The 20,273-nt window shown below is 38.5% G+C and overlaps 1 protein-coding gene across 14 annotated transcripts in view; it reads right to left on the reverse strand.

The window, feature by feature from the left end:
- Nucleotides 1-20,273, reverse strand: part of BBX (BBX high mobility group box domain containing) — a 271,116-nt gene that overhangs the window by 10,964 nt on the left and 239,879 nt on the right. For 9 of the 14 annotated variants that reach the window (XM_072811926.1, XM_072811917.1, XM_072811922.1 and 6 more), the window contains 3 exons: nt 10,675-10,764; nt 9,242-9,301; nt 1,698-1,895 (listed from right to left, as the gene is read on the reverse strand). In XM_072811926.1, the coding sequence (XP_072668027.1) occupies nt 1,698-1,895; nt 9,242-9,301; nt 10,675-10,764 (348 nt within the window). The remainder of the gene's footprint in view (nt 1-1,697; nt 1,896-9,241; nt 9,302-10,674; nt 10,765-20,273) is intronic. The other 5 variants (XM_072811928.1, XM_072811929.1, XM_072811925.1 and 2 more) reach the window with 4 other exon arrangements.

Below are 20,273 nucleotides of genomic sequence, written 5' to 3' on the forward strand. Positions count from 1 at the left end.
ATCCCAGCGAGATCCCAAGTTGTTATTCTTGTTCTGAAGACCTACTGGAAGGAAGATGAAGATGAAGGGCCATCTGGTGTTTAGGAAGAGGTGCTAAAATGCTATGAAAATATACCTGTTGGAAATGAGTACACTTTCTTTATTACATAGCCATTATAAAGGAAGAGGAATCTTTATTATGATTTTTAAAACATTTTAAGTATAGAAAAGCAAGTGATAAAAGCTGTAAATGTCATATATTAGAATATGAGAGTGCTATGTGCTTTTCTAAATGAAGGTAATATTTCTAAGATCTTTCACTCCTTCTATGAGAAAATGAGGCTGTAACAATTTATAAAATCAAAATCACAGAACAGAACCCAGAGTGGGAAAGAAAGAGCAAGGGGCCTGCTGGATTAAATATCAAGAAAACTAAATTCTAGTCCTCATCCTACTTGTACCTGAAAGTTCAATGTATTCAAAAATGAAATCCTACCTCATTGAGTGTCATCTCTTATATAACAGGGTAAAATGGAGGTATTTAATATGCTTTATTGTTCTATCAATCTATACATGCTAAACACAAAATGTGCACAAAACTCAGTCACTGTCTTCCTATTCTATCTCAGCAATGAACGTTTTTATTTGCAATTAGATTAACCTAAATCAAGTATTTATAAATATTACTCAAAATATACTCATTTAATCATTGTTCTTAGTTTTACTGATTTATCATTTCATTATGCTAAGTATACTCTTTAATCCCCATCACATCACATTACCCATCCCCCTACCACCTCCCCTCTGGTAACCATCAGTTTGTTCTCTATAGTTAAGAGTCTGTTTCTTGGTTTGTCTTTCACTGTTTTTTTTTCTCCCTTCTGCTCTAAACACTTTTTCCAATTTATAGAACTCATTATGGACCTGTGACCTTTTTCTGGAAACTGGATTAGGGTAGAGGGAGGGGCACTTCAAAGCTGATGGAATGAGATGCCCGGGGTGCTGAAAGACCATTAATGCTTAGTTGGTGCAGCACCCTAAGATTTGAGGGAGCTACTCTGACCCCACTCCTTAACTTGGGCCCCTCAGGCAATTCTGCTGCCATAGAGACCACCAGGAACAGCAAATAGTTGATAGGCCATGCCTGAAAATAGAGAAATTCACTGTAAGTTAAGATTTGGTTAAAGATAAACCCAGAAAACTCAAAAAATCCAGAAGCGTTCTCAGGCTCCCTCCATGGTAAAAATTAGCTTTATGGAAAGTGCTGGATGCTTTCTAAGGTTCCTTAATCCATTGGTTTAAGTACTTGATAATATGGTTTGTAGTGAGTTGAACAGTGAACCGTGAAGAAACACTGATTCATCTAGTATTTTTAAAAGTCTAGGATCCTTGGGAATTCACTTAATGAAGACTGCTTTTGTGCATGCTGAGAAAAAGGAGAAACACACAGTCCTAAAAATTACCTTTCCTTTCTAAGAATACTCTTGGAAAAAGAGCTATGATTTTAAAACGTGTACATTTTGTACATTTGGGAGCCTGTGGAAAACTAGTTCTCCGGGAGATCCAGAGAAAGAAATCTTACCATGGCCAAACCAGCGGAACAGACCCATTTTTCAGTGAGGACCCACACTTGGCTTATAGTCATTTGCTGGCCAACGTGGCCATGACAGTCATCACCTGGCTCTGGTTCTCTCTCATCCAAAGCTCCTTCTCCTTACCCAAAGTACCTCCTGCTGGTGATACCCGGCCATCTGCTGTCCTGACAAGGTGGGTGATCTTGGTTTTCCTTGCTTTTCTCTTTTGGCTGCCCACCAAAGGTTCTTGCGTTGCTGTTGGCTCTGGAGTGTTGGGAATGGATAGGGCATTTTTAACCTTATGAGCAGGCTCTGTGGTGTTTTTGTCTTCTGAAAATATGGCTGAAATAGGACAGATCATATATAGTTACACACAAAAACATAAGACGTAGACATTGCTTTTACTCTTAGAAAGAAACATTTCTCACTGCTTGACCCATCTGACTGGTGAACAGAGATTTAGAGCTCTCAAAGTACTGATGGGGGAAAAAAAAAACACTGACCATAATTTTAAACCAATATATTTATATTTGCTTTGATAAATTAAGTACAGAGGATTCAGATGCCCCCCCCCCCCTTTTAACAGAGTACTGAACCAAGAGGCCATTGGAGTAACATTTTCTAAGTGTTTAGATATCTTATAGGTTGGTGGGGAAGACAGTGTATGCAAATCTGAGTGGATTGTGCCCCAACAGCCCATAATTTCTACATGTGGCCAGGGTCCCTGCCCAAGATCCTCCTGTCCACCTAGATGGTCTGGGGAAGATGATAAAAGGAGTTTCTCTTCTGAGGACACAGAGATTAAATATGTGCTTCTTAAATTTATTGTTACCATTGGGACACTTGCTTTCAATCACCAGGCTGGACTGATTAGAAAAGAAATTGTTTGTGAGGCTTGGCCTTCTTTTAGACATACTGACTGCTCAGGAAAGACCAGACCATTGGTCACAATGTGTGTTGCCCACACGTGTGATGCCCACGTGTGATGCCCACACGTAAGGAAACACTCTCCCATTCACTGATTCCTAGGACCAAGTGAATGTGCTTAGTGAGATAATGAAGTACCACAGGGCAGCAAGGCTCCAGGAAGGGTATTAGGTACCCTAATTCTAACTGTAATGCAATGAATCATTTAACAACATACACTTCTATCCGAGGAGTCACTGTGTCAAGAATAAGGAGCATACTTGCTCCTGGTTCAAACAGCTGATGCTTCTATCTTTTCTTATATACTCATCATTTCCTTGGGAGTTCATTCTCCCCACACTCAATTTAAAAGTAAGACCAGTATATGTGGATAGGAGTACACTAAGCATTTAAGAATATATACATGTCATCAAATTTAGTAATTGGAATTCTTTTTTTACTGTTTAAAAAAAATTCCCATGGCCTAAGGGGCATTCAGCAGGGAAAAGAGGCATCCTTCCATTTTTAAACCATCCAATCTCTTAACACAGGCGCAGAAATAGTTTCTGACGAAGAGGGGAGTGTGGCTGGAGAAATCAAGGTTGGCCAAGGCCCACTCCATGCACACTGGGTTCACGGGGATGACTGAAGGTGCTGATCGCAAGGCCGAGCTGAGGGGAGACGCTGGAAATACAATGCTATCGCGTAAGAGGAAGATAAAGCTAAAATAAGAGGGAGAGTACAGAGCGAGAATAACTCAGGGTGTGAAAAAATGCACATGCTGGTATAAACTCTTGCATGGGCTTCACTTAAAACATTTTAATCTAGGTTTTTAATGAGGTTAGGTGTATCCCTGAGAAAGGAGGGCTACGATTCGTAACATCTCTGCCCTCAAGAGACTGACTGCAGACTTCCCATTCCAAAACAAGCAAGAAATCATTTCAATTACATCAAGAGAAAGGATGTAAAGCAGGAATCATACCATGATTTGTGGCTTGGCCTTACCTCAAGATAGCATAATAGATGGCTTAGAGGGACAGGCCTAAGATAATAGTTATTTAAAAGAAACTACTTGGCAACATTTCCAAGTATCTTTTCAAACAAGTAATCAAAAATTAGGAAAAAGGCTCCTTTGAAATTGTAGATCTGTATCCAGGAAACAGTCTTGGTGTATTTATACTTTGATATTTAGCTTAACATAGCCAGGGCTGGTGTGTATTTTAAGATTTTTTTTTAGTTTAAACTTCAATAAAAGCTGCCAGTAAAATAAAAGATAATTTGGTTAAGAAACACTCCAAAGAAGTTTCATGACTCTGCATTAGCCCTGAAATTCAAAGCCTCCTATAGGTATAAAGAAGCCAGAATATGAGTTTACAATGAGCATAAATAGCCTCTATTAAATATTCATAAGCTTCAAAATTTCTAGTTTCTTATCCAGATCCATTAGTTGTCCCTTCTTATTATTTGGGGGGATCTTAATCACCTCTCCAGTATGATCACAACGTTACAGACGGCCCTTCTAGAAAAAGCACTAACCTATTCCCTCTTCTCCTTCCACTTCCTAGGAAAATCTAGAACTTGGGAAATAAGGGTATAGCAGGCTTCCAAAGATGAAGGGTGAATTACATCAGAAGAGCTGCTTACAGAAAGAACGAACCCAGGAGGTCAAAAAAAAAAGGCCAAGTGGGTTAGGAAAAGATGACCTGATTTCTACACAAAGACAACAGGGTAATGGAAATGACAGTCACAGAGAGACCTAGATTCTATTCCTGACTTTTTACCTTACTAACTGCAGGACCATGGGTCTCAGTTTCTTCATGTTAAGGTGGAGGCTGGACTAGATTGGCTCTAAAGGAGCCATCAGACCCCAAATTCTTCTCATTTGCCACACAGCCCAGAATTAGGGTCCCAGCCAGCCTCTAGCCAGTTCCAGAATCTCAAGGCAAGGGAATCCCTTGACAAGGACTGTTAGTTTTTGCTTTTGGTTAGCCTTCAAGTGGTCTCATTTCTTTTCAGTAGTTGCTCTGTTTCCTGTGCGTTCCAGATGAATTAGTTAAAACCCAATAAGAAGCCAAGGGGACGGCTGCAAAGAGACTGGAAAAAGGAGGTAGAGTTAAGGCCTAAGAAAAGACTGGGACTAGGGGAAACCCAGAAACCAGCAGACAAGGAAGAAGGGTGTAGAAGGCAGGCTGGCCAACAGACACCAGCAATCAAGTCCCAGAGCTGGTGTACTGGGAGAGAGAAAAGGAGCGAATCAGGTTGAAGACCAAGTAGAAGTGGCAAAATGTGGGAATACGCTGCAGATTCTCGAAAGTCACTGAAAAGGAGGCAGTGCCACCCCTCTAGATGTCTCCTCTAAAGTAACTGCCAGATCAGGAAGTAATCCTGGGGCCTGCAGATTGTCCACATCTGAAAGTGGGACATAATGAGACCTCGCCAGAATTTGGAAGGGGAGGTAAGAATGAGTCTGCCCCATGCTTTGATGCAGAACATGCTTTTATCCCCAGAACATCCTGTGCTGCCTGGAGGCCAAGACCAACGGCAGCCTTCAGGTCAGCACTCACACAGGACCCTATCCGAAGACAGAAGAATTGGGAGAGACAGGTAAGGCTAAGTTAAAGAAGTGGTTGTCTGGGACGCAATAGCAGATCTGAGTCCAGCAACGTTAGCAAAGCAAAGGAAGGCCTGGTGGTGAGAGAAAATGGAGAAAGCTCAGAGAGAAAAACAGTCTGAAGCTGAGCACCAAGACAGCAAGTCAGTTCCTTTTCCCCCCACTCCCTGCCGAACGAATGGAAATGTGAGAAAAGAAAGACTTTTGTCCTCTAAAAACAAATTAGTCATTTCTCCTTCGGCTTGTAATTGAACACACAAACCTACCCAAGCACTTCGAAACAAGTCCACAGGGCTAGTTTTTATACTCCACGATAATCATAACACACTTGGAGCGTATCATCTGAGAGAGATCATGTGAGCTCACTCCTGGAGCAACACTAGGAATGTGGCAATAAGAGATTGCCTTGTTTTCCAAACCCTGCTCCCAAAATGTGGGGTAAATTTTTTGAGATAGCAGCACTGTGGTTGTACTGAACCCCAGGAGGCCACTAGAGCGCTCCAGAGTCATGAATTCACGTTCCAACTAGGGGAATCAAACTTGCACGGAAATTATTATAGCCAAATCTGGAATCTCATTGCCTTTGGTTGGTCTCTCTTGAGCTGAAAATGCTGTCAAATGCTGAATGGGACACAGGAAAAAGAATCAAATGAATGAGCCTTATCTAAGACCCCAGGAGACCTTGCTGAACTTACATGGCAACTATTTTGAACTTGAGAAAAGAGATCAAGGTTAATCTGAGTGTTATGGATCGTGTTTGAAAATCTAACTATAAACCAGATTTTTTTCTCCTCTGTAATTAGGTTTATATACCGCAAAGGAACTAATCTTCTGAAGATTCTCAGTCTAAGGTTTTGGTTGTTTTGTTTTTTTTCCTTTAAGATATCATTTATAATTGCGACATCTGAGCCAAATAAGGGACTCAGATATGCCTGAAAAATTGAAACTGTAAGAAGCCAATGTGCTTTAGTGGAAAGAGTGCTCGTTTCTTTTCTTCCTGCTTATGTTGGTCAGGCTTCAATTCCTCGTCATGTATTTGGGGGCTAATAAGTCCTCCTGAATTCCCCGAGGCTCTTGCCAAGATTAGTTTCTCAAAAAATATTGTTAAAGCCCTCTAGAAACTATAAAGCAATATTAAGTATTAATTATCATCATCGTTATTATTACAATTAGAAACCACCAGCTTAAGCACGAGCATAGGACATCATAACCTGGTAGAAAAGATAAACACAGTTGCAGAAAATCATGTAGGTTTATCTGAAAATCTAACCTTTATTCTAGGCTGAGAGGCAATCTTTTTTTTGTGATCTGCAAGTTTCAAGAAATGGTTTAGCGATTTTGAATTGTAAAAGCATGGGGGAAAATGCTTAAAACAGATTATAAGCTTAGCATTTAAACTGCAGATGTGATTACTAAGCACCTAAATATTTCTGATATTTTGGGGAAAAAAATGAATTGCAAGCCAATTATACTCAGGATGGTGTACAGAAAGCATAGTGAACTTGAAGTTATCCCTTTAACGGAAGTCAGGAACAGGAAGCTGAGTGAAATGTCTCAGTGGGAACAACATTTCTAGTATAGACATCAGCTACAAATGATTTCTGTCTAACCTTTGCCCAGGACGGTTTGTACATTTTAACATTGCGATCATGGTTTCGTCCTCTCTCCTTATTTACATATGTTCTCCAAGGTAAAGCTTAAGCCATAGGGGAGAGAGGATGCAGTAAAGGGCCTAGCTAATTTACTAGGTCACCAAGTCACCACCCGAATAAGGAAATATAGGGGATGGTATGGAAATTAAGAGCAAAAAAGATCACTTTAAATCACTGGTAATTTCTGATGCACAAACTCATTCCTTTATTCCTGGCCACATGAAATGAATATGCACTCTACACCTAAAGACAAGCAGTTTTCAGCACATATTCTTCAAAGTTTGTAACATATGCATATACATTACTAATATATAATATAATTAACATCACCAGTAATAATAACTCTATTCCCACTAAACCCTTGGGATAGCCTAGAAGACTTGAAATTGATTTACTTTTCTGCCCCCTAAAGGGCAAAATTAGGGCTGCAGAATAAGGTTACTTCCAGCATCACCCCACCCACTCAACAAATCACGATACTAAGAGCAAGTGTGAGAGGGGAAATGACATTTGAGGCTGCTGTCTTACTACTCCCCACCATTCACCCCATCCCTCAACACACACATCACACGTTCACTTAGTACACGTGTGGAGAGTGAACCTGGTGAGGTTAAACACAATTTGTCCCACTGTAAACTGCTCACTGGTGGCAGATCTGAGACTGACACCCAGGTCTCCTGATTCCTTCTTTCTACCTCACTGCATATGCGATGATACCATGTTCTACATGAGACAGGGTTTCTGTTGTTTAAAAAACAAAACATTTAGAACAGTATCAATTCAGATAAAGAGTAAATATGGTCTTAAGTGCCTCTTTGATTCCTGATTGCTCATCAGTGCCTTACACTTAACAAGTCTGTGCAAAATATATCTTTAAAATACACAAGACCTAATATATATATATATATATATATATATATATATATATATATATATATATATATATATCACATTTTGGATGTTAGCATTTAATGCTGAGAACAGCACAACAATTCAGATTTGGCTTTGCCAGCTAACAGCAGAAACAGTCCTCTGGAGAGGTTCTGAATATGAAGTAACAGGCTAGAAAACAGATATACTGCTGGCATTTTTTGTAAAAGTGCAATGACATAAAAACAGACATCTGGCTCGTTGTGAGCAGTGCCTACCAAATAAAAACAATTTCATGTTTGCTATAAACTCAAGTTTGAGTATTTTTTGATGAATATCTAACTCATGAGTATTTCGGATAAATGACTTGGGCCAAATGTGCATTTTAAATTTTGTCTCCCTTTCAGGAAAAGAACAAAGGTGTATTTGGGAAGCAAGAGACATGGTCTTCTTCAATATGTTCCCCTTTTGGGTTGTAAGTAAATCAAAGGGATTGGACTCAATGACTTTTAAGACTGCTTCTAGTTTTCAAAGGAAGCAACTGCTAATTAAGGACTATAAAAACGTTCAGCTTAGGGTGCCTGGGTAGCTCAGTCAGTTAAGCATCCAACTCTTGGTTTTGGCTCAGGTCATGGTTTCCTGGTTGTGGGATCAAGCTCCACATGGGACTCCGAGCTTAGTGTGGAGTCTGTTTCAGATTCTCTCTCCTTCTCCCTCTACTCCTCCCACCTCATGTGCATAGACGTACTCTCTCTAAAATAAACAAATAAAATCCTCAAAAAACAAAACAAAACAGTTCAGCTCCTTAAAAATAGTTATGATGGAAAAAAAAAAAGAAATCAGTGGTAAGAGGACAACCCTTTAAATGTCACAGAAATAATGAGCACTCACTGGAGGGTTCAATATTTAACAGAAATTAGGTAGACATCACAAACAAATATGGCTGTAGGAAATTGTGAAGTAAAACCTGCACCTAGGACCCGTAACATTATGCTAGTCAATATGGAACTTCTTCCTGGTTATCCATAAGCCTCTGCAGCATTCCATCTGAACGTATTTAGAGGTACTGGGAGGTGTGCTGAGGGAAAGCTCATGAGAGGAACACTGCTGACATGCCCATGCCCAACCAACCAACCAACCAGGAGAGCTCCAGGCTGGCTCTCTTCTGCCTCCCATAAGCATCTGCCTGCAACACGAATGCAATATTTTTAGTTATAAGTTTGTCAAAGGTTATAAGTGCTCCTCTGACAAATTAAGCTCCATACGACACACTGCCTGACCCTTAGCAGGGTAAAAAAAATCTGTCAGTTTTGATTTGGAAATTAAAAACAACCAGGGACTCCTGGGTGGCTCGGCGGTTGGGCGTCTGCCTTTGGCTCAGGTCGTGATCCTGGGATCCGGGGTCGAGTCCCACGTTGGGCTCCCCGTGGGGAGTCTCATTCTCCCTCTGCCTATGTCTCTGCCTCTCTCTCTGAGTCTCTCATGAATAAATAAATAAATAAGTCTTTTGAAAAAAAAAATAATTAAAAACAACCAAATTATGAGCTCTCAGGTATAGTGCTATTGGGTGAACCTATATAAATTATGCCTTATTAAGCTTTTCCAACACAGACTACCTGAAATCATACAGAGAATACTGCTGCTTTTACCTTCTGTAGGGTGAATGGCATCCAAGAAGAGTTGCTTGTTTGACCATTTATCCCCACTTCCTAAAAGCAATGACAGAGAAAGAAAGTGAAACTCTATTTCTAGGACAGACACATAACACTAGAAAAAGAAAGCAATACACAAAACAGCTTATATATGAAACATTATCACACAAATGAAGCAGAGTTTTATTTTAACTATTTAATTCTCAAAATGGCATTTGCCAACTAAAATAATCAGGCTATATAGGATATGGATAAAAAGAAACAAATTTGCCTTATATGAAATACACTATTGGATAATTTCTATGACTTTAGTTAAGATAACTGAAGATCAGTTAAAAGGGAATGATAAAAGCTGACATTTTTACCTAAAGGGTGAGGTTTCTCTATTGGAAGGAGGGTAAAAATATTAACATACAAAACAAACCTAAGAGGCTGGAGTGGAGGTGAAAATAAAGCCCAAATTAAGTAAAAGGTTACATACAGGAACATATAGGCACATATATCTACACATGGAAGACAGGTGTATTTAAAGCCTCATTCCAGAAACACAAAAGGCTTCACATCTGGCCATGCAAGTAGGATGGGAATGGGCATCGGATGGATGAGTAGGCTCATAGTAGTCACGACATAACATGCAAGGCGATGCTAAAGAAAGCCCAACTTCCGGGACATGTGGCTGTACTAAATCAGATGGGGAGATTTATCTTTTATGTGAAAGAAGAATAGGAGTCCTGAACTATGAGAAGAAGGAAATCTTCAGATAAGCCCTGAAGAGGTTCAAGGGCCCATCAAAATCATAATAATAAGATAGATGCTCAGAGCGAAGAGTTGGCGGAGGGCAATGCATCTCTATTGCCCTCTGGAAATAAGTTATGTGGCTGAAGGGGGTGGGAAGAGTCTGGCAAATGAAGTAACACAGACTGGGAAAAAAGAGACAGGTTATGACTAAGGAGTGAATCCTCCTAGACAAGAATCCTCAAGGGTCAGAGAAAGTACAGAAATGGTAGCACTTTCATACAAACAGGAAAATCCTAAGGTTTCAGGAGGTAGGAAAACATGGTCCTGGTTTGAAGGCTGCCAGACATGAGGAAAAACGAGAATAGTCAAAGAAAATAAGTGTATAAGAGCTCAAGAAGACTAAGTTACACAATGCACCAAATATGGATGAAAACAAAGCAATTTTAGGATTCATACGGAACTCTGAAAATAGAGACATTACGGGATTTGAGTGGGAATCCAAGTGAAGGAGATCTCTTTGCAATTAGCTGCGGAGTCTGGAAATAATGAATATGCCTGCATTAGGAGCCGATGACACTGAAGCAAGCCAAGGGGAGGAAAAGGCAAAGGCGGTGCACAGAAGCGGTACTCAAAGATGAATTCACAATGGAGGTGGCCAAGAAACCTTGATGGAGGATGGAAGGCACCAATACCTTTTTCCGGAACATTAGGCTTCTCCTTTTTGTGCTTATATTTGCTGACAATTTTGTGGAATAAGTTCTTTTTCTGAGACTGGAAAGGACCTACAGACAATATTAATATAAATATATTTTAAATTTACAGTGTTTCATAAAACAATACTGTGTGTTCCTAAACAGTTACACCCTCCACCCACCTGCGGTACAAGCAAACTGAGTCACAAGATATGTCATCTTGCATAGCTTTACTCATCTAACTACTAGTGCTCAGCGCCCTTCTTTAGGCTTAAATTTAAAACCCAGTTTAATTTTCCTTAGAAAGTGTATTCGGCAGAAGCCCCCGTTAGAATCGGGACTCTCTAAGCAGAAACTGCAGATTGAGTGACCAGAGACAGACCACAACCCATTAACAGCAGGGTAGCTGCAGTCTTTAACAAAGAAGCAATTTTACTTTATTTAGATTCCTCAGTTTTCTTGAAGGAAAGGATGGCAGGAGCATTTCTTCTGAGAAATTTGGTTTTCATAACAAGAATAGCACTTTCAGGACAAAAATTGGCCTGATAGCATCAGAGAGCCTTCTAGCCTTTGCTGAGGTTATTCCAGGAAGAAAACATGCTTTAAAAAAAATAGAAAAATATTTGCCAAAAAAAAAAGGGGGGGGTGGGAAAGGAGAGAAGTCTCAGATTGTATCTTTGTTTTTCTCAGATAAAGAAAACAGAACTAAGATTTTTCAATCACCCAATCAGAAATGCCAACAGCAGCACTGACCTCCCCAAAGCAGGTTTCTTTCTATACTTAGCTGATATTTCTATGTGAAACTGACTCAAATCGTTTTATGTAACTTCTGTTTGCTCATCTGTAAATGCGGATAGTGATAGTGCCTAACTCCAAGAGTTGACATGAGGATTTAAAAAGAGACTCCATAAGCCACCTCTGCTCTAACTACCCTCCTGCCAGTATCTGCATCCACATGCATGCTCTCCTGACCAAGGCAAACTATTTATTTCCTGCCCAAAGTATGCAACTCGCTGGCTTTGATGTTCACATATGTCTGCAACTGTCACTAGCTTTAGAACACTTCCATCACCTCAAAAATAAACCCCATTTCCTTTAGCTATCACCCTTCCCTATTTCTGCATTCCCTCTGTCCCTAAGCAATCACGAATCTACTGTCTCTACCAAGATCTATTATGGAAATCTCATGTAAATGAATCATGGAATGATTTTGTATCTGGAGTCTTTCACTTGCTATTATGTTTGCAAGGCTCATCCATGTTGTAACATGTATTAGCATTTCACTCCTTTTTAAAGTATTTATGATACTTTAGTTCGTAAATATTTTCTCACATTCTGTGGACTGTCTTTTTTCTTTATTAATGTCCTATGAAGCACAATAGTTTTAAATTTTGAAAGGGTCAAATCTATTTACTTTGTATTTTGGTGTCATATTAAAGGATCCATGGCCAAATCTGAGGTCATTAAGATTGACCTCTATGGGGGCAGCCCCAGTGGCTCAGCAGTTTAGCGTTGCCTTCAGCCCAGGGGGTGATCCCGGAGACCAGGGATCAAGTCCCACGTCAGGCTCCCTGTATGGAGCCTGCTTCTCCCTCTGCCTGTGTCTGTGCCTCTCTCTCTCTCTCTCTGGGTCTCTCATGAATAAATCAATAAAATCTTTTTTTTTTTTTTTTTTTTAAAGATTGACCTCTATGTTTTCCTCATAAAGTTTTATAGCTTTAGCTTTTACAAAGAGGTCTTTGTTCCATTTCAAGTTAATTTTTGTATATTGTGTGAGGTAAGTTTACAGTCCAAATTCATTCTTTTGTATGTAGTTATTGAGTTGTCCCAGCATCATTTTGAAAATACTATTCTTTTTCCCATTGAGTACTACTGGTTTCCTCATTAAAAAATCGTTGGCCTAATAGGTCTATTTCTGGGTCCTCAATTCTATTCCACTACCTATGTAACTATGTCAGTACCACCCTCTCTTCTTGCCTACTGGTTTCTGTGGCTAGTTTTGAAATTGAAAAAATTATTTTGGCCATTCTGAATCTCTCTCAATTCCATATTAATTTTAGGATCTCTTAATATCTATAAAAGAAAATGTCATTCTAACAGGGATTGGGTTGAATCATAGATTAATTTGAAGGACTGTTTCCACCTTAACAATATTAAGTTTTCCAATCCATGAACATGGGATGTTTTTCCATTTCTTATTGATTGTCTTTCTTTCAAAAATACTTTGTAGTTTTCAATGTGCTGCACATCTTTATTCCTATGTACTTTACTCTTTTTGATGTTATTATAAATGAATTGTTTTCCTAGATTCACTTTTAGATTGTCATTGAAATTATATGGAGATACAACTGATTTTTCTAAATTTTTTAAAAGATCTTTATTTATTTATTTATTCATAGAGACGGGGGGGGGGTGGGGGGCAGAGACACAGGCAGAGGGAGAAGCAGGCATCAGGCAGAGAGCCTGACGTGGGACTCGATCCAGGGTCTCCAGGATCACGCTCTAGGCTGCAGGCAGTATTAAACCGCTGCGCCACTGGGGCTGCCCCTGATTTTTCTAATTTAAATTCTAGTTAGTTGACATACAGTTCAATATTGGTTTCAGGAGCAGAGTTCAGTAATTCATCATTTACATACAATACCCACTGCTCATCATAACAAGTGCCCTCCCTTAATACCATCATCAATCTATCCCTCCATCAACCCTCCATTTGTTCTCTATGGTTATGAATCTCTTAAGATGTTTCCATCTCTCTTTTTCTCCCATTCTGAATGTTCATCCATTTTGTTTCTTAAATTCCACAAAAGTGAAATCATATGGTATTTGTCTTTATTTGATTGACTTATTTCACTTGGCATAATGTGTATTATGCTAGCTTCACATCGTTGCAAATGGCAAAATTTTGTTCTTTTGGATGGCTGAGTGTGTATATATTGTACACGCACACACACACACACACATACACCACATCTTTAGCCATTCATCAGTCAGTGGGCATTTGGGCTCCTTCCATATTTTGGCTATTGTTGATAATGCTGCTATAAACACTGGGATGCATGTACTTCAATGAATATGTGTTTTTGTATCCTTTGGGTAAATACCTAGTAGTGCAATTGCTGGATCATAGCGTAGTTCTATTTTTAGCTTTTTGAGGAACCACCATACGGTTCTCCAGAGTGGCTACACCAAGTGGCATTTCCACCAACAGTGCAAGAGGGTTCCCCTTTCTCCACATTCCAACTTTTTTGTGTGTCCTACAACCCTGTTGAACTCATTCATTCATTAGTAGTTCTTCTGGGGACACCTTAGGTTCTCTATGTAAAACATCATGTCATCTGTGAATAGAAATAGTTCTACTTCTTCCTTTACTCAATATACATGTCTTTTGTTTCTTTTTCTTGCCTAATTGCCCTGGCTAGAACCTCAACTACAATGTTGAACAAAAGAGCTGGGAGGAGTAGACATCCTTATTTTGTTCCCTACCTTAGGAGCAAGTATTGTCTTTCACTATTAAATACGATGTTGTGGGATTTTTGTAGATGCCCTTTATCAGGTTGAGGAAGTTTCCTTCTACTCTGAGTTTGTTGAATATTCTCATGAAACATGTTCTGTATCTATTAAGAGGATTATGTGAATTTTCTGTTGTTGTTTTATTGATATAGTATATTACATTAATTGACTTTTTGGATGTTAAACTAACCTTGCGTTCTGGGAGTAAAATCTTGCTTGGTAATGGTATAATTCTTATTATACATTGCTGGATTTGGTTTGTAGTATTTTGTTAAGGATTTTTATGTCTGTATTTGGAAGAGCTATGACCTCCGGTTTTTCTTGTGATATTTTTGTCTAGTTTTGACATTAGGGTGATAATTGATTTCATGGAATTAATTAGAAAATATTCCCTCCTCTTCTAATTTTTGAATGAGCTTGTGAAAAATTGATATTAATCCTTCTTTAAATGTTTGATAGAATTTAGCAGTGAAGCCTGGGTCTGTGTCCCCCCACCCCCTTCGGTACTTCTGTGATTACTAAATTCAATTTCTGTAGTAGTTATTGTTCTATTCAAATTATTTCTTAAGTCAGTGTTGGTAGTTTGTGCTTTCTAGGAATTATCCATTTCACATAGGTTACCTAATTTATTGATATGTAACTCTGATTATTGATTTGAGATCTTTTTTCTTTCTTGATATATACATTTACAGCTATAAACTCTGGTCTAAGCACTGTCTTAGTTGTGTTCCATAAATTTTGGCATGTTGTATTTTCATATTTATTCATCTCAAAGTATTTTCTGGTTTCCTTATTAATTTCTTCTTGGCCTTATTGGTCATTGAGTATATGTACTGCCCAAGTGAGCACTAACTTATTGGCTATTTATTTATTTATTTATTTATTTTTAATTTTTATTTATTTATGATAGTTACAGAGAGAGAGAGAGAGGCAGAGACACAGGCAGAGGGAGAAGCAGGCTCCATGCACCGGGAGCCCGATGTGGGATTCGATCCCGGGTCTCCAGGATCGCGCCCTGGGCCAAAGGCAGGCGCCAAACCGCTGCGCCACCCAGGGATCCCACTTATTGGCTATTTAGAATGTATTCCTTAATCTCCATAATTTTCTGAGTTTCCCAAACATTTTCCTGCTGTTCATTTTTAATTTTATTCCACTACGATCAGAAAATATAATTTGAACTACTTCAATCCTTTTAAATGTTTTGGTTTATTTTATGGCCTAGTGTATAGTGAGTGCATTCTAGAGACTGTTCTAACGTGCACTTGAGAAGAATGTATATTCTACAATTGATGGGTGGAGTGTTTAATATAAAGGCAAAGCTTGGAAATATTGGTCTGCTTCCAGACAACTGCAATAAAGCAAACATTGTAATGAAGTGAAACAAATGAATGTTTTGGTTTTCCAGTGCATATAAAAGTTATGTTTACACTATACCATAGTCTATTAGGTGTCCAATAACATTAGGTAGGTCTACCAAAAAATGTACATACTCTAATGAAAAAATACTTTATTGCTAAAAAATGCTAACCATGGGACACTTGGGTGGTTCAGTTGGTTGAGCATCTGACTCTTGATTTCGGCTCAGGTAATGATCTCAGGATGGTGAGACTGAGCTCTGCATCGGGCTCCACACTCAGCTTATTATCTGCTTAAGAGTCTCTCTTTCCTTCTGCCCCTTCCTCCACTCTCCCTCTCTCTAAATAATAAAGATAGAATCTTTTAAAAAATGCTATTTTATCTGAGTTGTAATCACTGATCACAGATGACCAAAGTATGACACAGAGACACCAAGTGAGTAAATGTTGGAATGGTGATAGCCTTGCTTGACAGAGGATTGATATGGACCTTCAATTTGTAAACAACACTAAGTGCGATAAAATGAGGTACACACCTATGTCTGTCAGGTCTAGTGCTCAAGTTCAAGTCTTCTCTTTTCTTGTTGATCTTTTGCCTAGTTGTTTCATCAAACTTTTTTTTTTTCCATAGAACTTCTCATCTTCTAACGCATTATATATGCTTTGCTTAGTGTTTAGGCTTGTTTATAGTCTGGTACTCCTGTCATAATGTAACCACCATGGCAGCAGGGTTCTCTGTTTTCATTCACAAATATATTCTATATGCTAGAATGGTGTTTAGCAGAGGATTGGTTCTGAATAGTATTTGTTGCATGAACAAACAAAGCTCTTAAACCATTGGTTGGCACAAAGTAAGAGCTCAAGGAATGACAGCTGTCACTATTATTACTGATAACAGAAAGTTGTGCAAGTGTTTTTTGATGACTATATCAGGCCATCCTTTTAAATAATGAAAAATAAATACTTCTGGATTAGCTGGTGGTAGTTTGAAATAGAAATAGAAAATGTCTTGATTTTTTTTTTTTTCCAGAAAAAGAGCAACGAGGGAAAGAAAATAAATTTAACAAATACAAAAATATATATCATGTGTACATACTACATTAATGTTACAGGTATTCTTTATAATCTATTTGCAGTCACTGCCTCCTACGTGTTTTATATAACCTGGAAACTCAGGGCTGGTGCACCAGAATGACACACAGGCATTCACAGGAAACAAAAGTGGAAGAATGCAGAAAAACAATTCTGAGACCTCTTAGGGACCATAAGGATGGATGAAATAGGTTAGGAAAGAAGAAAAGGATACATATTTTCAGACCCAACCATACTCAGCGAAATCTGAAAAGTACAATTTAAGGACAAAGCTAAAGATAGAGGTTGTCAATTTTAACATGAGAAAAGAACATCCAGAGTGATTTAGTACACAGAGGAGCTTCTGTAAACTTTTATTTTTAAACTTCCTTGCTCCTAGCCATCCCCCAAACTATAGCTATAAAACAAAACTTCAGATAAAAAAGAAATTGACAAACTTGAAGGAGTAATAGATAAGATATAATTGCAGTCACTGAGAAGTGCAATTTCAGAGTCAAGAAATGAACAATCTGACTTCTGCTCACTATTATGGTACATACATGTGACATTTTGTCTACAGGAAATAGTAAAAAATTTGTAATAAATAGCAAATACAAGGACCTTTACTACCATTTTTTCCTTTAATTATATTAATGCAGAAACATACATGGAGGGAAAAAAGAAGGTAGGAAGAGAAAAGCGGGGAAGAGATTTAGAAGGAATTGTTCAGAAAGCCAAAAAAAAAAAAAAAAATTGCAAACAAGGGCACCTGGCTGGCTCACTTGGTAGAGCTTGCAACTTCTGATCTTGGGGTTTTGAGTTACAGCCCCACGTCAGGGATAGAGATTATCTTTAAAAAAATTCCAATAGTTGTTCACTAAACTTCTAATGTCATGTTCCAATTCCATCTCTTTCCTTCATCTCTCTACCAAATTTCTTGAAAGAGTTTTTCTACGTCCTTATTACAAAAATCACTTGCTGCTGGTAAGTAAACTAGCTTAGGACTGCCTCAACTTTAGGGCCTCTACTTTATGGGATGGCCTGTACTGTGATGATATATCCATCTCCTTTGCACCCAACTTCACAGCTGGGTAGAAAATATAAAACCCCATTTTGAGAGGATAAGAGGGGTGCCACAAAGACATGAACAGTAACCTTTCTAAAACATCAATGCTGTTTCTGGGTTGCTAAAGAATGGACATTTTGGGGGTACAGAGCTGTAGTGTGACCTAGGAGCCACATCAGTATTAGCCTGGTATGATATTTTTTTCAAGGTCAGCAGGTAAGGTGAATGAAGTCTGAGCCCTGTTCTTTGGAACTGTGGTAGGGAACAAATGTTACACATGACTCGAGTGGTGGTGGCTTATGCCCAGGTTCTAAGGTTTTCTGTTTCTAAGCTACAAAGAGAGCATAAGTTTTATTTTAAAACTAGGCTGTCATTTTTGTAATAGACACATAAATAATAAATAACCAAAGAAACAATAAATTCCCTCGTGATAATTTATAGCAAAGTGCTGCTGGGCATGTGGATCTGCTGACTTGAACAAGTCTCAGTAAACCAGCCCCAATCAAGTTTAGATTCACTTGAGGGGTAGGAACTACCTCATGGGGCTGGACATGAATGCCTTGTTAAGGAACTCAGGGTTACATTACACCACGTTCCTGAAAATATCTGGTGGCAATGAAGTTGCTCCAACAGTTAACAGGGCAAATACAGAGTTCTGCTTGAACTGGCAGCTATCACTTCCTGATACAAAGGGCTGGTCTGGCTGACATCAGCTCTTTGTTCTCTCCAACTAAGAGTATCCTCAGAGTGGCTCAGTCCCACACAGGGGGGATTCTGTTTCCCAAGCTTTAATTTTGTAAACCTGCTTCTCTTATTACCATTGTGATTTTTTACAATCCCAAATCCTTAAATCACTGGGAATTCCAATCTTAAAATATAAGCATGAATTGCAAGAAAAATGAGGAGCAACAGCATGTTTGATAATAGGCTAAGGAACAATGTGAGAAGTCTGAAGACCTACAGAAGGAGAAGTGAAGTCAAAGGTCAAGCGGGGACATAATTTAAACACTCCAAGTTGAACTCAATTAACTTTTTCTTCATGACCCTACTTTGTCTGAAAATTACTATTCTGTAGAGCACTCTGACTTCTGATACTTTTATACAAAGTGCCTCATACATTAACAATATACTTAAAGTAATGTGTCAAAACCTATCTCTTAAGTTACAATTAAATTTAGACTATTAATTTAAAGCCTTCATTTGAATATATACAAGTAACTATAAGAGATACGCCAGAAAACACTGCAGGCACAAGCTGTCTCAGCTGAGCTGCACCAGAAGTCAGATGGATTAAAATTTACTAGGTAATCTGTTGTTAGAAGCAGAAGGGAATTCTTTTCCTAAGTCATTGTACTCTACCTACTATAATGTAGCCTGAGCCCAGTCAGAGCAAGGTGGCATCTAGTTACTTTCATCCATTTTTGCTGTAGAACTTTTGACAAGACCCATCATATACATGAGGGACAGGGCAGAGAGAGTGGAGGGGACAGTGGACAAGAGGAAGAAACTCCTTGGAAATACAGATATAAATAAGGAGGCCACTGGGGAAGCAGAAGTGTAAACCCAAGGAGATACTATGTTGTTGAGATTACAGAATTCTAGATAGCATTTCAGAAAAATTCTATACATTTTATATAAGCTGGAGTAGCTAAAATAAGTATGTAGTATAAGGCAGGGGAAAAATATAATAACTGTTGAATGATAAACACAATCGAGAAAATATAGACAAAATAACAAATTGTTGGTGGAGAAATGAGGTTTCCTATGGACACATGCTCTTTGACTAATAAACTGATGATCTCATACAGAGTTTTTGCTTTGAACGATTCATTATGCAAAGGTGCAAAGAGTCTAGAGTCTAAGAAAACAATCTTCTCTATCCTCCAAAGATCAGGCAATTATAGCACAGCTGGTATGATAATTTCATTAATAACTTGTAGGATAGTACACTGGTGCTGCTAATGCCAAATTACAATTAGTTACAAATCCTATTTCTTTAGTTTGCTAAATAGAGAATATATTATTTAGTTTTGCTTTAACTGCCTTTTGCTCCATGAGTCAGAATGCAGAATAAAATCCAAAGTCTTGAAAGACTTCCTATCTACGTAATTACTGATATACTGTAAGGAACCAGTGACTTTGTGGCTTGAGAGGCATAACAGAAGAGTTAAGATCATACTGTATGAAGTATAATCCAAAGCTCCAAAAAGCTATTTCACATCAAAAGAAATACAGTTAATCTCAGATGGGAGAGGAAAAACATATAACAGATAACTAAGACCCAAGAGAAGGCCTCATGAAAATAGATCCTAACTCAGGGTTTTTATAGCTTTTTCAAAAATAAATCTATTGTTACATTCCCTGATAGATAATTTGGCCAACTTCAGGGCTTTAAAATGAATGTCTCAAACTACCAGGAGTAGAAGAAGAGAATACATCCTGTACATCAATCAATTAAGTTCCATTTTATTGGCTTGTCAGGTATTTATCAGCAACTTTAAATCCAAGAATTATGGGACCTCAAGATGCCTGGCATCTTTGGGCTCCCAGACTACTCTGCCTATTTCTAGATGTCTCTAGGGCACAAAGACTGTCAT

The sequence above is a fragment of the Canis lupus genome, chromosome 35 (genome assembly GCF_048164855.1).
Source record: "Canis lupus baileyi chromosome 35, mCanLup2.hap1, whole genome shotgun sequence".
Classification (NCBI taxonomy): domain Eukaryota; kingdom Metazoa; phylum Chordata; class Mammalia; order Carnivora; family Canidae; genus Canis; species Canis lupus.